This window comes from Branchiostoma floridae, chromosome 19, assembly GCF_000003815.2.
Source record: "Branchiostoma floridae strain S238N-H82 chromosome 19, Bfl_VNyyK, whole genome shotgun sequence".
Taxonomy (NCBI): Eukaryota; Metazoa; Chordata; class Leptocardii; order Amphioxiformes; family Branchiostomatidae; genus Branchiostoma; species Branchiostoma floridae.
The window spans coordinates 10,365,770-10,378,250 of record NC_049997.1 but is presented as its reverse complement, the minus strand read 5'-3'; the positions used below and the strand labels follow the sequence as shown (position 1 = coordinate 10,378,250).

The following is a 12,481-nucleotide window of genomic DNA, read 5'->3' as shown; positions in this document are numbered from 1 at the left end:
TATGAAGTCCGTATAGAAGTCTCAGCCTAGACCAGGCTCCACAGGTCGCCGGGAAAATGATAGAAATTGGACAAATATAGCCAGATAACATGCCAGGGGAGTCAACTGGTTGTAAACCATACTCCTCGGACAACTAGCTCCTCTGGTATGTTACGTGTCTTTATTTCTCCTATTTCTACTGACGCTGAAGAAGAGTGATAGATCTCAATCGAAACGTCCTGAATTGTATTCGAATCCGATTTCTCCTATTTTTCCAGCGACCTGTGAAGCCTGGTAGAGGCTAAGAATTCCACACGGACCTCATACGAACTTGAATATAAACGCAAGTGTGAACCCGGCTTAAGAGCACCAGACGCTAGGTTCAGTTTTCAGCCGACAAATCAAGTCAGTAACAGTGTTGAGTCCACAATACCGTGATGGCTTCATTCCATGGATGAATGCCCCGCCGGTACTCTCCAAGCAGAGCTGGCTGTTTTTTTAACGGTTTTTAGTCGTTTTTATCGGGCTTTTTATTTTGTCATTTTTCTTGAAGTACGCCAGCCAAGTTAGGTTTTGACACAGCAAGATATCAAAAAAGATAGAAAGCCCGATAAAAACGACTAAAAAAACGTTAAAAGAAACAGCCTGAGCCTAACCTCTGCTTGGAGAGTATGCTGAGTCCACAATACTGTGATGGCTTCATTCCATGAATGAATACCTCCCCGGCACGTTGCATTTGGCCTCTCTAACCGGAGAAAAGAACTCCCCGTCCTAGCGACAGATGTGCAGCGATACGCGACGATACCCTCACCATGGTAACAAGTTGTCACCAAGAGAGGTATTTGTTAGCTACCGGAACAAGAGAGACCTCACCAGGAAATGTTTTATGAAAAAAAAAAACGACACATTTTACTTTATCTACATCCACGCGTTTCGGACCATACAAAATTAAAATTTATATCATACAAAGCAGATGCAAAACAAACAAATATATATGCCGTAAATTGGAAAAATAAATTTTGGAAAAGGGATACTACTGTCGCGATCTCGTAATGTTATTATGATATATAGTTTATTGATTGTAACCAATCGCTGAATACATAGCAGCGCTGTACATAGCGCGCTGAATTACATATTCAGGAAATTAAAATTTACCCACAGGTACATTAAAACTTAACGTAGTAATAGAAAGCATAGTAATAAGACTAACATTAACACCGTAAGACAATACAGAAGAGCGTATTTGCTATGTTTGTTGTCGCTTCTGTGATCCAAGTCTCTATACTGAACAGATACGAAAACTTAGTATGGGATAACAGGCTCCACAAACTTACAAAAACGTTCAGTTATCTTATTGATAGATAGATGGAGGAAAAAGATATAAGTATAAGACGGAAGTATGGTTTAAGTATTGTTTTATTTCACAGCTTCATTCGCTTATTGACCAATTCATAAAGTCTCCGAATCCTCACAGACACATTGTTTTGTTGATATCGATTTTTTTTTAGATCTTCATCGCCCCTTTGTGAATGGGAGGTAAAGTTTCAGCAACAAGCCAACATCATCTATATACTTTTGTTTATATTTTGTATTGCACTGCCCAAACGAAGCTGTTCAACGAGACCATGATACATTGACGTCATCTAGCGGAAGTTGTATGAACTGCACCATTCGTTATTGGCGTGGCAGTGATACTCATTGACATTGGTCCACAGACATGACTACATTTGTATATGTATTTGGTTAACCTGAGCTTTTAATGCAAGATATAGGAGTTATAAATATTACTTTGGTATCGTCAATAACATTCAATTTGTAGCATAGAGGTTTGCATATTGAGCAAAACAATTTCATCGGTGCGAACTTGATATCATTTATAGCATTTTTCCACGTTTGTTTACATCATGCAGTATCCCTTTCGTTTGGGATTCATACTTCCCGACTTGCATTTCGCGCCCTCGCAGTCCGCATCACGGTAGCAGTCCTGGCCCTGGAAGAAACAAAAGATTCATTAGCAGACAGTGACAGACGAAATAAGCAATTGTTTTAGTACAGCAGATACAACCACTGTTTTGACAACTCAAGATGCGTCGGTCAACTTAAAAACCTCACAATGAAGAGAGAGCGAAAAAAAAACACCCATTAAAAGGTTTCACCTACTGGGCGACAACATTTTTGTTTGTTTGTTTGTTTGTTTGTTTGTTTGCTTTTTTGTTTATTTGTGTGTGTGTGTGTGTGTGTGTGTGTGTTTACTGGACTTACCGTACACAACCCGACGGTTACCCCGCTCTGGTCCGAGCAGTACTCCCATTTAGGACAGTCCCGGTCCCCTCGGCAGGTTTTAGCGGACCCGTACAGCCGGGCTCCCTTCAGCACAACTTCCCGCACTTCTGACTTCGGCTGGGGTGGGGGGAAAATTTACAGGTCTTAGTGGAAAGTTTGCAGATGTTGACACACTGGCACACCAGATTCGTAGGTGTTTTGGCACCCCTTTTAACAGATTAGCCGTGAGGCTCGGTGGACGTCATTCCACCGTCATGTGGGCAGGGGCATAGCGAGTATCGAACTCGGGACCTACTCGTTCTGATTCCAACGCTACACAGACACCCCTGGGGTAGGGAGAGCAGGAAAGGGAAGGTGAATACTAGTACATCTTTATCTATACATTCACATGTAACGTAACCCTTGTCCTGCTGTTGTTTTTATTTTCATTTTACTGACGCGGCTGATCGCCACATCTGGTCAGTAAAACTTGACCTCTTCTGTGCTACTCTGCAGATTTATTTGTTGGCCTAGGTTACATTTCCTACCCAAGGCCCGGTCGGGCCGTTTGCGGAAACGACAAATTAGAGTTTATGCCAATAGATATGCACAAGGCAGTTTGTTGAATTATCTTTGGTCCGTTTTGTGTTTTTGTTCTCTTTCAGATCGTTTTTTCGCTCCCCTAAACTGCCCAGCCGGGCCCCTTTGTGGAAATATGACGCTAGCCTACGTGTGCTTTGCTGCGCTTAGACATATTTACGTGAGAAATATTCCTAAAGCCATCAAGATATGGGGACCCGCATACATGCATCATGTCATGAGGGCTCCACGGGACAGTCTAAAGATGGGCTCAGCAAGACAAATTGAAGTAGAGGATGAAATGACGCATGAACTTTAATTTGTCGTTTCCGAAAACTGCCCTACAGAGTATGGTTGTCGGGTTGGAAATGTGACACTAGCATGAGGAAAAGTCAACCACAGAAACGGAAATACATGTGATATATTCGGTTACCAGTGAGAGGGCTGACAGGTCCTCTGCGCAGATACCATAGCCATACTGCGGCATGTAGTAGGTATCACACCGCTGTTCTATCGTGCAGTCCCTGTCGCGGAAACAGTACTTCATCTGGAAAAGAAGACCACGCCTGTTAATGTACGGAAAGTGCGATTGGTACTTTATTCAAGATGACAAGTTATTTTTTTGCTTCCCATTCAGCTCTATATACATCATCCGACTGCATGAGTGCTATTCTATAGTAATAACGAACTTGATAATAGAGGGGCACCAAGCAACACTCCCTGCTAACAATATTACTGTTGATCACTCACTCATTCACTCAACCACCTAACTTACTCATCCACCCAACTCACACACTCACACACTCACTAATATACTCACTCACTAAATCTCTCAGTCACACTCACTAAATTTGCTACGTTTGTCGAGAAGCACCACTCCAGTCAGAAGCTCTGAGCAAGATATCTCCGAAACGAAAGCAGGTGACACACTTAACTGGTTGATCAATGGAGGACTCCAAGATAACATTTTACTGACAAAACATAACGGATGTTATCTGAAACGTCTGCTTGTCTCCAAAACCATATCCAGTTGCTTGAGAAATTGTTATTTGGGCCATTTGGGGGATAACGTTTTCGATCCCAAGATCAAATTGTAGATGATGTACATGTAATGTTACCTACCGGATTGGCTGGAGGCAGCGGAACGTCCGACTGCTGGCGGGGAGGGGCAGGTTTCTTCTCCCCGCGGCAGATTCCCATGATGCCGTAGTACAAAGTGCGGTCACACCGCCCGCCCAGACCACAGTCCGTGTCCTGTCCGCACACCTGGCCCTACAGAGCAGGGGAAATACAGCAAACTTCACATCAACGTAAGCCAAACGTATACTGTGCCCGGTTACCCGACCTCCGGTTTAGTTGCAAAATTTGCAGCGTGTTTGGCTCAGGACCTAGAGGTCCGAGAAGTTCGAATCCTGTCGTAACACCGATCTTGGGAAAGACACTTTCCCCACTTCACTCAGGTGAAAATGAGTAGCTAACTTCGGATAGGAATCGGATAGGAAGTTAAATGGAGGTCCCGCGTTTGGGGAGAGCCACACCCTACGCACGTTTAAGAACCCACCACACCTTTCGAAAAAGAGTAGGGGCATGCCCCGGTGTGTGATTGAGCAAATCCTTTCGTCTGGAGTTGGTGTTTCACTTCAAATCACCCGGACGGGAGACCTGGCGCATCCCCGTCTTGTATTTGTAGACGGAAAGCTGCATCGGCGTCATCGTTTAAAAGCAATTGCAAAGTCACACAAGGACGACCATAACATATTGGATCATTGTTAATTGGTAACCACAAGATAACTTACATAGATGCCGGCCGGTCTTCTCCCCTGTTTGCACACGCCGACTTGGTTCTCTCTCGACTCGCAGTAGCTGGTGCTGTCACAGTCCGCGTCTTTCATACAAAACTTCATCTAAAAACACAACAGGCAAGATAGATTTATTCTTAATTGTTATAGAAAATATTGTATGCGTTATTTCTGTAAACAAAGCACCACTCTTTCTAAAACCAGCAAGCTTTCGGACAGTCCTATGGCCCATCTCAAGTTGAAATGACCCAGCCCTAAGTCACGTGACTTGAAAGGCGGCGTGACGTCAGCAACGATTCAAAGATGCCCGGCAGTCGATATCGGCCCCAGTCTCGGTTGAAAGATTTTCTGTTATGTTCAAGATTTATATGTTGCCATGTCAAAAGAGTGTAAAGTTGGTAAAGAATGTGTAAAATATGTAAGACAGTTTTAGACGACTAACCATTTCATACGTCGGTTTGCTGTCAAGCGGAACCTTGGGTTTCGGTGGCATTACGGGAAGGTTGGCCATCACCGCCGGAGGAAACTTCACCAGTCTCTGTGGTTCTGTAGCCGGTCGCTGTTTATACGTCATCGGTTTTTGTGCATTCGTCATCGGTTTCTGTCGCAACGTCGCCGGTTGTTGTGGAGGCAGCAGAGGTTTTGGTGGAGTTTGGTTGGAGACAGTGGTTGGTTTTGCCTGCACGGCCGGATTTTGAGTTTGAGGCATTGCTGTATTTTGCTGAGCCTGTGGGTCGGTGGGTGGCGGGAGCGGCTTGGTTGACTTCGGCGGCTCGGCACACTGCCCCCGCCCGCCTGTCAACCCAGCATCCCTGAAGTCACAAACCGACCCCGTCACACAGTCAACCTGCTTGTAGCAGTCCTTTCCCTGAAACAATGAGGAGACACATTTGATGTTTTAGATCTCATTCCAGTAAGAAACTGAGTATAAGGAATTATAGCTTAGGTCACACTGACTTAATTTTGTGAATGATATATACTCGGGAGACCGCAAAACTGGGCGAGGGTGAAAGATGAAAAATCCAGTAAAATGAAAATGCTGCTAAATCGTAAACCACAGGACTTAACATCCAGTCCATTATTTCGCAGCCTTTGTTTGTCCTACGTCTAACTCCAGTAAGACTTAAGAGACAATCGTTGCCATTTCATAATGTTTTTACTGCCATTCTGGTTTAAAGAGGGGAAACAAGGGCAGCCAAGCCCCATGCCCTCACAATGTGCCCTCTTACTCGGGAGAGCAGATCTTCTGGTAAGTATAAAATTCAAGTCAGTGTGACATACAGAGATATTGATTTCAATAAGTGATGATACTGTGTTTGTACTAAAGGTAATGTTCCCCATCGTCTGGAAAGATCGTGTGGATAGAGTTAGTTATCAGTCGATGTCATTTTCAGCACTAAGGACAGCAGCCATCATTATGCCGCAAAACGGCCACCAGGATAACTGTCGCAAATCAATAGAAATGTATCACTGCAATAACTACATTATCTGCATTCTTTGATTATTCTTTCGTTTCTATATTCATTTTATGCACTATATTAGTTAAATTCAGCCTGACTGAGCGTTTCTTTTAGCCAGAGTTTGTAATCGTCGTTTTTATTATAGTGGGCAGATGTGCACTAACGTTATATTGACAGAATGATCCTTTCAAGTACAGAAGTTTTTGCACAGTAAACGTTGACAGGCTGATCCCGTTTTAGTGTGTTTTTTGCACCTTGACAAGAAGATAAGGACTGTCAATGACGACAATCTTAGCAAATGTCGTAAAATATGTGCGGTGCCGAATGACGACACCCACGCGACGCGACGAGAGGCGCATCCACGGTCTGCAGGTCGTACGGAATTTCTCTGTACCCACCACAAACTACAGGTAACTTACATTTCCTTGCCTTACTTGAAATGATTAACTAGTCTCTTAAAAGTTTTTTTCGGTGCTTTTGTACGCACAAGTGCGTGTCATGAATGAACAGATAGTAACGTTATGCATGCCTGGGGGAGGGGGGCGACCACGTCCCTTAAATAATTCCGAAATCCCTAACGTTACTAATATTCTGAAATCCCTGTGTTCCGAAATCCCTATGCACCGAAATCACCATGTTCCGAAATCCTTCTGTTCCGAAATCCCTTAGTTCCGAATTCGCCAGGTTCGACATAATGTTCGACATAATCCTTTATTACGAAAACCATACGTCACCGGCAGCAAGGAGCTTTGAAAGCTCATTGATAAAATTTTCTGAAATTCCTACGTTCCGAATTCTCTATATTTATTCATTTATTCTTGTCTCACTTAGGCAGCCTCCTTCAACTTGTGGTCAGCATAACTTTAGAACTTCTAGATGGATTGTAATGATATTTGGTATGTGGGTAATTGTTGGTAAGACAAAGGTCAATGTCGATTTTGGACCCCCTGGTATGTGACCCTGGTACTGCAGCAGAACTTTGATTTTTTTTTTTTTGGTATCTTTTGACCTGGACATGCTATGGTCTGTGATGCAAGGAAGAAGTGATACTGTAAATGCATTTAAGTTCGCAGGGATTTAATTTCGCGGTAGCGGGAAAAGGACTGTTCGCGGTGGTTTTAAGTTCATGGTAGCACCATGCACTGTAGTCTCTTACTGCCATGCAAAAATGTTTGCGGTGGTTTTAAGATCGCGGTAAATTTGCAATGCGAGAACCACGAATGTAAAACCACCGCGAAAATTTCTGCATTTACAGTATATGTTTGGGCCTCCTAGCGGCTTGCTCTGGATCTGCACGGGCAACTTGGTCAAAATCTTCCAAAGAGCATAACGAAACATAGGAATGATGGATTTCCATGATATTTAGCATGCAGATATCTTTGGCAGAGATTTACACAATGAAGTGCAAATTATGCAAATGCATACATAACCAAACAAAGATTATGTAAATGTGGAAATAATGTACATAATCAGACTATTTCATGGAGATATGAGGTCTCCCAACTCTTTTATAATTCTTTTGGTTACATTATTGTCTAATGTATAATTTTTACACATCTATTCAATCTTTATTCAGCTTATGAGTTGTAAAATTGTATTATTATTATTTGTTACTTTGGAGGAAGACTATGTATAAGCCACGAGGCTTTTTTCTTCCCCCCTGCATGTACTTTCATCCTTTAATTTGTTTTTATGTTATCTTTTTTGTTGAAGATTGTGCTGCCTTTGAAAGTTTGAGTCAGCATAGCTTTTGAACCTCTGAAAGGATTGCAATGATATTTGGGTAGGTGTTGGCAAGGGAAGATGAAGGTCAAAGTCAACTTTGGGCTCCCTGATGTGTGACCTTGGTACTGCAGCTGAAATTCTGTATATTGTATCCTTTTACCTGGACATGCTAAGGTCTTGTTGATGTTGCTTTTGTTGTTGTTGAGTCAAATGTTGTTGTTTTTCTATTTCTTCTTCATACCAGGTACAGATGCTAGACCTTCAGTCCTTGTGTAACAGTGAAACCATGAAGAAAGCAGAACTCTTCTCAGCTGCATCATCCGGGGACTGTGACAAGATCATCTCCCTACTAGATGGAGGGGTGGATGTGAATGCAAAATGTTTGCATGTCAAGTACTATCACGAAACAGCACTTCACTATGCTGCCTCGGAAGGGCACTGTCCTGCTGTGCACTTGCTGTTGGACCGAGGGGCGGAGGTCAACGCAGCAAACAAGTGGGGTCAAACAGCCCTCCACAATGCTTCAGAAGAAGGGGATTGTGTTATGATGGAGGTGCTGTTAGACAGAGGGGCAGACATCAATGTCACTGACCACAAGGGATGGACACCGCTTCACTATGCCGCCGACAAAGGGCTACTTCCAGCCAGTGCACCTGCTGTGATGTTGTTAAACAGAGGGGCAGACGTCAGTGCAACTAACGATGCCGGCCAATCTGTACTTCACTTTGTAGCTACATCAGGGCTGGCTCCTTTTGTAGAGCTGTTGCTGCGCCGAGGGGTGGATGTCAACGCAGCCGACTCTAAAGGCAAGACGGCACTTCACCTAGCAGCTGACAGAGGGCATGCTGATATTATAGAGATGTTGTTGCAAGACGGCGCGGACGTCAATGCAAAGGGACCAGAAGACTACAATGGCAACACAGCACTTCACCGAGCAGCTGACATAGGGAATGTTCCTGCTATAAAGATGTTATTGCACCACAGTGCAGACGTCAATGCCAAGGGAACGGCAGACTGCACAGCACTTTACCACGCTGCAAGGAATGGTCACTCCAATGTTGTCGAGGTGCTGTGTTCTCATGGTGGCGATCTATCTGTGAAAAGCGGTTATGGAGGAAGAACTCCACTTTTGGAAGCTGCAAAGCGTGGACATATAGATGTTATCGATGTTGCCATAAAACACGGTGCTTCGTTATCGGAAAGCGACTCTTCCAACAATACAGCCCTCCACCTGAGTCTGGTTGAAGGAGGGCCGGGGAGAACAGAGAACATGGTCCTCCATCTGACAGGTCTGGGAATGGATGTTGAAACTGTTAATGCAAAAGCAGGTTATGGCAGTTGGACAGCACTTCACCTTGCTGCCAGACAGAGTGATAGCAAGATGAAGGTGGAGATCCTCCTCATGGCAGGTGCTGACTGTAACCTGAAGACTGCCGCTGGTCTGACTGCTGAGTAGGGCTGTGTACCTAAACAAATTTTCAGGTACAGGTACAGGTACACGGGCTTAGGTACAGGTCCGGACCTGCACCTGTACCTAAAATTTTTTAACCAAATATATGTAAGTTAAACATGTACATAACTGTCTTTTCTAGTGATAAATTGTCATCTTTGTATCTCAAAACAATTTCTTTGCAAGTTTTCTTAAGTTTCAACTGCAAGATTATCACCATTGTCATTGTTGATTCGGGATTTACTTGTCCAGCAGTCTTAAAAAGTAGTGTTTAATAGTGATTTAGTTTGTTTAGGTACAGGTACAGGTACACAGATGTTAAGGTCCGGACCTGTACCTAAACATTTTTTTAGGTACGGTACAGGTACGGGTATTTAGGTACACAGCCCTACTGCTGAGGAATCCACAACAGACACTGACATCCGGAGACTCATCGCCTATCACAAGGACCATTACCCAAATCTGCAACGGGCATGTCGTATGAAGATCCTCCGTCTACTTGGTAAAGATAGGCTTTCCAAAGTGCACCATTTACCACTAGCAACGATTCTAAAGAACTACCTCATCATGAAAGACGTTTACTAGTTCTGTAACATTACTTACTTTGTATTTTTAAGGATATTATTACATTTTTGTACTTTTAAGGCCTCACTGACTTAATTTATGGATGACATTTAACTTTCAAAGTTAATAGCTTAATAACTTCATGTGTTAAGTGTCCCACAAATATTTTCTTTTTTCAAGAGATCTTTAAGTAAATGTGGTGGCCCTGAATATCATATCATATTGATTGATGTGAAAATTGTGAAGACTTGCTTCTGTGTTTTTCCTAATATTTTCTTCAAAAGTGAGGGTTTAAAGGTCACATAGTTATAACATTACTTAGGATTAGGTTTTCTTAGATTTTAGTTATTCTTAGGATTAGTAGCTATGATTTAGTTCTGCACTACAACTTTTCCAATTTTCTTTGTTCAGTTATTTTTCTCCAGTAGTAGTACCAGTAGTACTAGATGTGTAGTAGAATCCAGTGTTTGATTACTAGTATTCTACTGTAGTCATGGGCTAGCCCTATTATAGCTCCCGAGTCTCTTCTGTCCTTTCCGCAAATACGTATTTGACAGAAGATACGACAGAAGAGACTCAGGAGCTATAATACGGTTGGATACCAGGCTAGTCAAGGGCTAGTAGCTGTCGCCAGTCTGCTAGCCTTCACACACTGTTCCAATATGAGATGATTTTATTCTTGAATTGTTAAATGTACCTTATATGCCCAGTGATTCACTTTTCCTTCTTACAACTTCTGTTTCCAAATTGCCTGGGGCCAATCCTGTCAATAGTGCAAAACTCTGTTATTTACAGGATGATCCTGTCAGTAATGCACAGTTATCCATTATCAACAGAATCATCCTTTTAAAAGCACAAAGATTTGTTATTGACAGGATCATCATTTCTATAGCCACTTCATTCCTTTTTACATTGTCTACTTTGCTGTCTGACGGTGTGGGACCGCGTGGCACGATCGGGAGCGCGTTGGTCTCAGGCCCGAGAGGTCCGGGGTTCAAATCCGCTTGCCGTGTCACCGATCTTGTGCCCTTGGGAAAGGCACTTTACACGACTTTCCTCACCTAACTCAGGTGTAAATGAGTACATAGCTGCGGCTAGTGGCAGTGACAGGCCTTTGTGGTGGTGACAGGCCATAGGGGCATGTTCGGGCATGATGCACCCGCCATGACACATGAGTCAGGGGTAGGAGGAACCCCTTGCATCCTTGGTCGGAAGTCCTCCTAGGAGACGGAAACTCCAAACAACAAACCTGCATCTGCTGGGGCTGTCTTACACGTTGCATACAGTTGCCCCTGTAGGACTAGTGCGCCAGTGGAAGAGAGGGTGGAGAAGGACGTGCACACCCCTCCTTCACCTTAAAAACCCACGTGCAGGCCAGGCAGACGGGTCGCCTTAAACCCGTCAGCCTACCATTGTCTTCCAAGACAGACGGATGCCAACAAAACAAGAAAGCTTTTAAAAAAAGCTGGCCGGGGCGCATTTGGAAGGACTACCTCAAAATTTCATGTTGTGTTCCAGTAAAATGTGCATCATTATTAAACTAGAAGTTTATATCTAAAATCTATGGGAAGTTGGCTGGAAACCTTTGTTCACTGGTATAATTGGATTTTCCGGCGTACTTTTGTGGGCGGAATTGTATCCCTTGTGTGCGCTGTGTGCCGGATATAAAAATCGTAAAAGAAACTCCGGTGCGAGACCACAGCCAAAGGCGGGAAGAGGTCCCGGATGTGCATTGTCGTTCTTTCTTCGTGACAGAAATTTCACAGGCAGACATGGTACGAATATGTAATGAACAGATTATGGACGGTCAATACTTCTCAAGCTTCTGAATCGTTTGGATATGAAAATTATCGTGCTGAAGATATTTATACGTGTCTGGGGGATCCTACCAGACAACTTGTATAACCAATCAGAAACCAGTCTGCGATTCTCCGCCAATCAACGATCAAATTGGCGTGTTGCTTTCTACCACGTCCGTAATAGGGATGTCTGAATCTTAATTTGCATACGGCAGCATATAAACTTTGCTGTGCTGCTTTTTGCTCACAGGTCTCATTTGCTTTCTTTGCTTTGTATGATGTTCTTTGTTCTGCAAGACTCTCTGTCTTCTGTTGATAGGTTTGTTTTTCTTGTTTGTCCTTGCATATTGCGCTTTGGATTGCAAGACCTTGCACTTTTTTATCATTTAAATTTGATGCTGCATTTGGTGACATTACTAATTGATTCAAGAGGCCTTCATTCCTGTTCTCTGGCATAGCACTTGGATGTTTGCTTGTGGTGCATGGCACAATGTTTTTCCCAGTACTTTGGTTACAATGTGGTGCAAATGGAAATGCTGTGTTTGGTTGTTGTAGGTTCTCTTTCGTAGATACAAACTCTGGTTTAACCAAGGTGTATGTGTGTTGTTGTTGAACTTGAAAGCAGTTTTCTGACTCAATCATAGAAGAAACATTGCTAGTCAGATTGATAATGTGTATACCAGTAGGTTCAACTGATAAGAAAACATTTTCTGCTTGTACTGGGACAACCTCAAAATTGCATGTTGTGTTCCAGTTAAGTTGTTGCAAGAATGAAACTAGATTGCTGTTTGAACTGTGCATGCTTAAAGTAGAAGTGCCATGGCTATCTGGCAATGCTGTTATGGGACTTCTGGCATGTGAGTC

General features: G+C 43.2%; 2 protein-coding genes across 3 annotated transcripts; one reads left to right on the top strand and one right to left on the bottom strand.

Annotated features, from left to right (window-relative positions):
- Positions 1-1,377: 1,377 nt before the first annotated feature.
- LOC118406783 lies at positions 1,378-5,141 on the bottom strand. The gene is made up of 6 exons (XM_035807104.1): positions 5,062-5,141; positions 4,617-4,724; positions 3,943-4,092; positions 3,254-3,367; positions 2,242-2,379; positions 1,378-1,969 (listed from the first exon to the last, which is right to left on the bottom strand). The coding sequence occupies exons 1-6, from the start codon at positions 5,128-5,130 to the stop codon at positions 1,877-1,879; spliced, it is 672 nt and encodes a 223-aa protein (XP_035662997.1). The 5' UTR covers positions 5,131-5,141; the 3' UTR covers positions 1,378-1,876.
- A 2,891-nt stretch (positions 5,142-8,032) lies between these two features.
- Positions 8,033-10,060, top strand: LOC118406782 (ankyrin homolog). 2 transcript variants are annotated; one of them, XM_035807102.1, is made up of 2 exons: positions 8,033-9,248; positions 9,645-10,060. In XM_035807102.1, exons 1-2 carry the CDS (start codon positions 8,055-8,057, stop codon positions 9,837-9,839), a joined length of 1,389 nt encoding a protein of 462 aa, XP_035662995.1. In that variant the 5' UTR covers positions 8,033-8,054; the 3' UTR covers positions 9,840-10,060. The 2 variants fall into 2 exon arrangements, with proteins under 2 accessions (XP_035662995.1, XP_035662994.1); XM_035807101.1 differs by having other exon boundaries at positions 8,033-9,257; positions 9,654-10,060.
- The last annotated feature ends 2,421 nt before the right edge of the window (positions 10,061-12,481 follow it).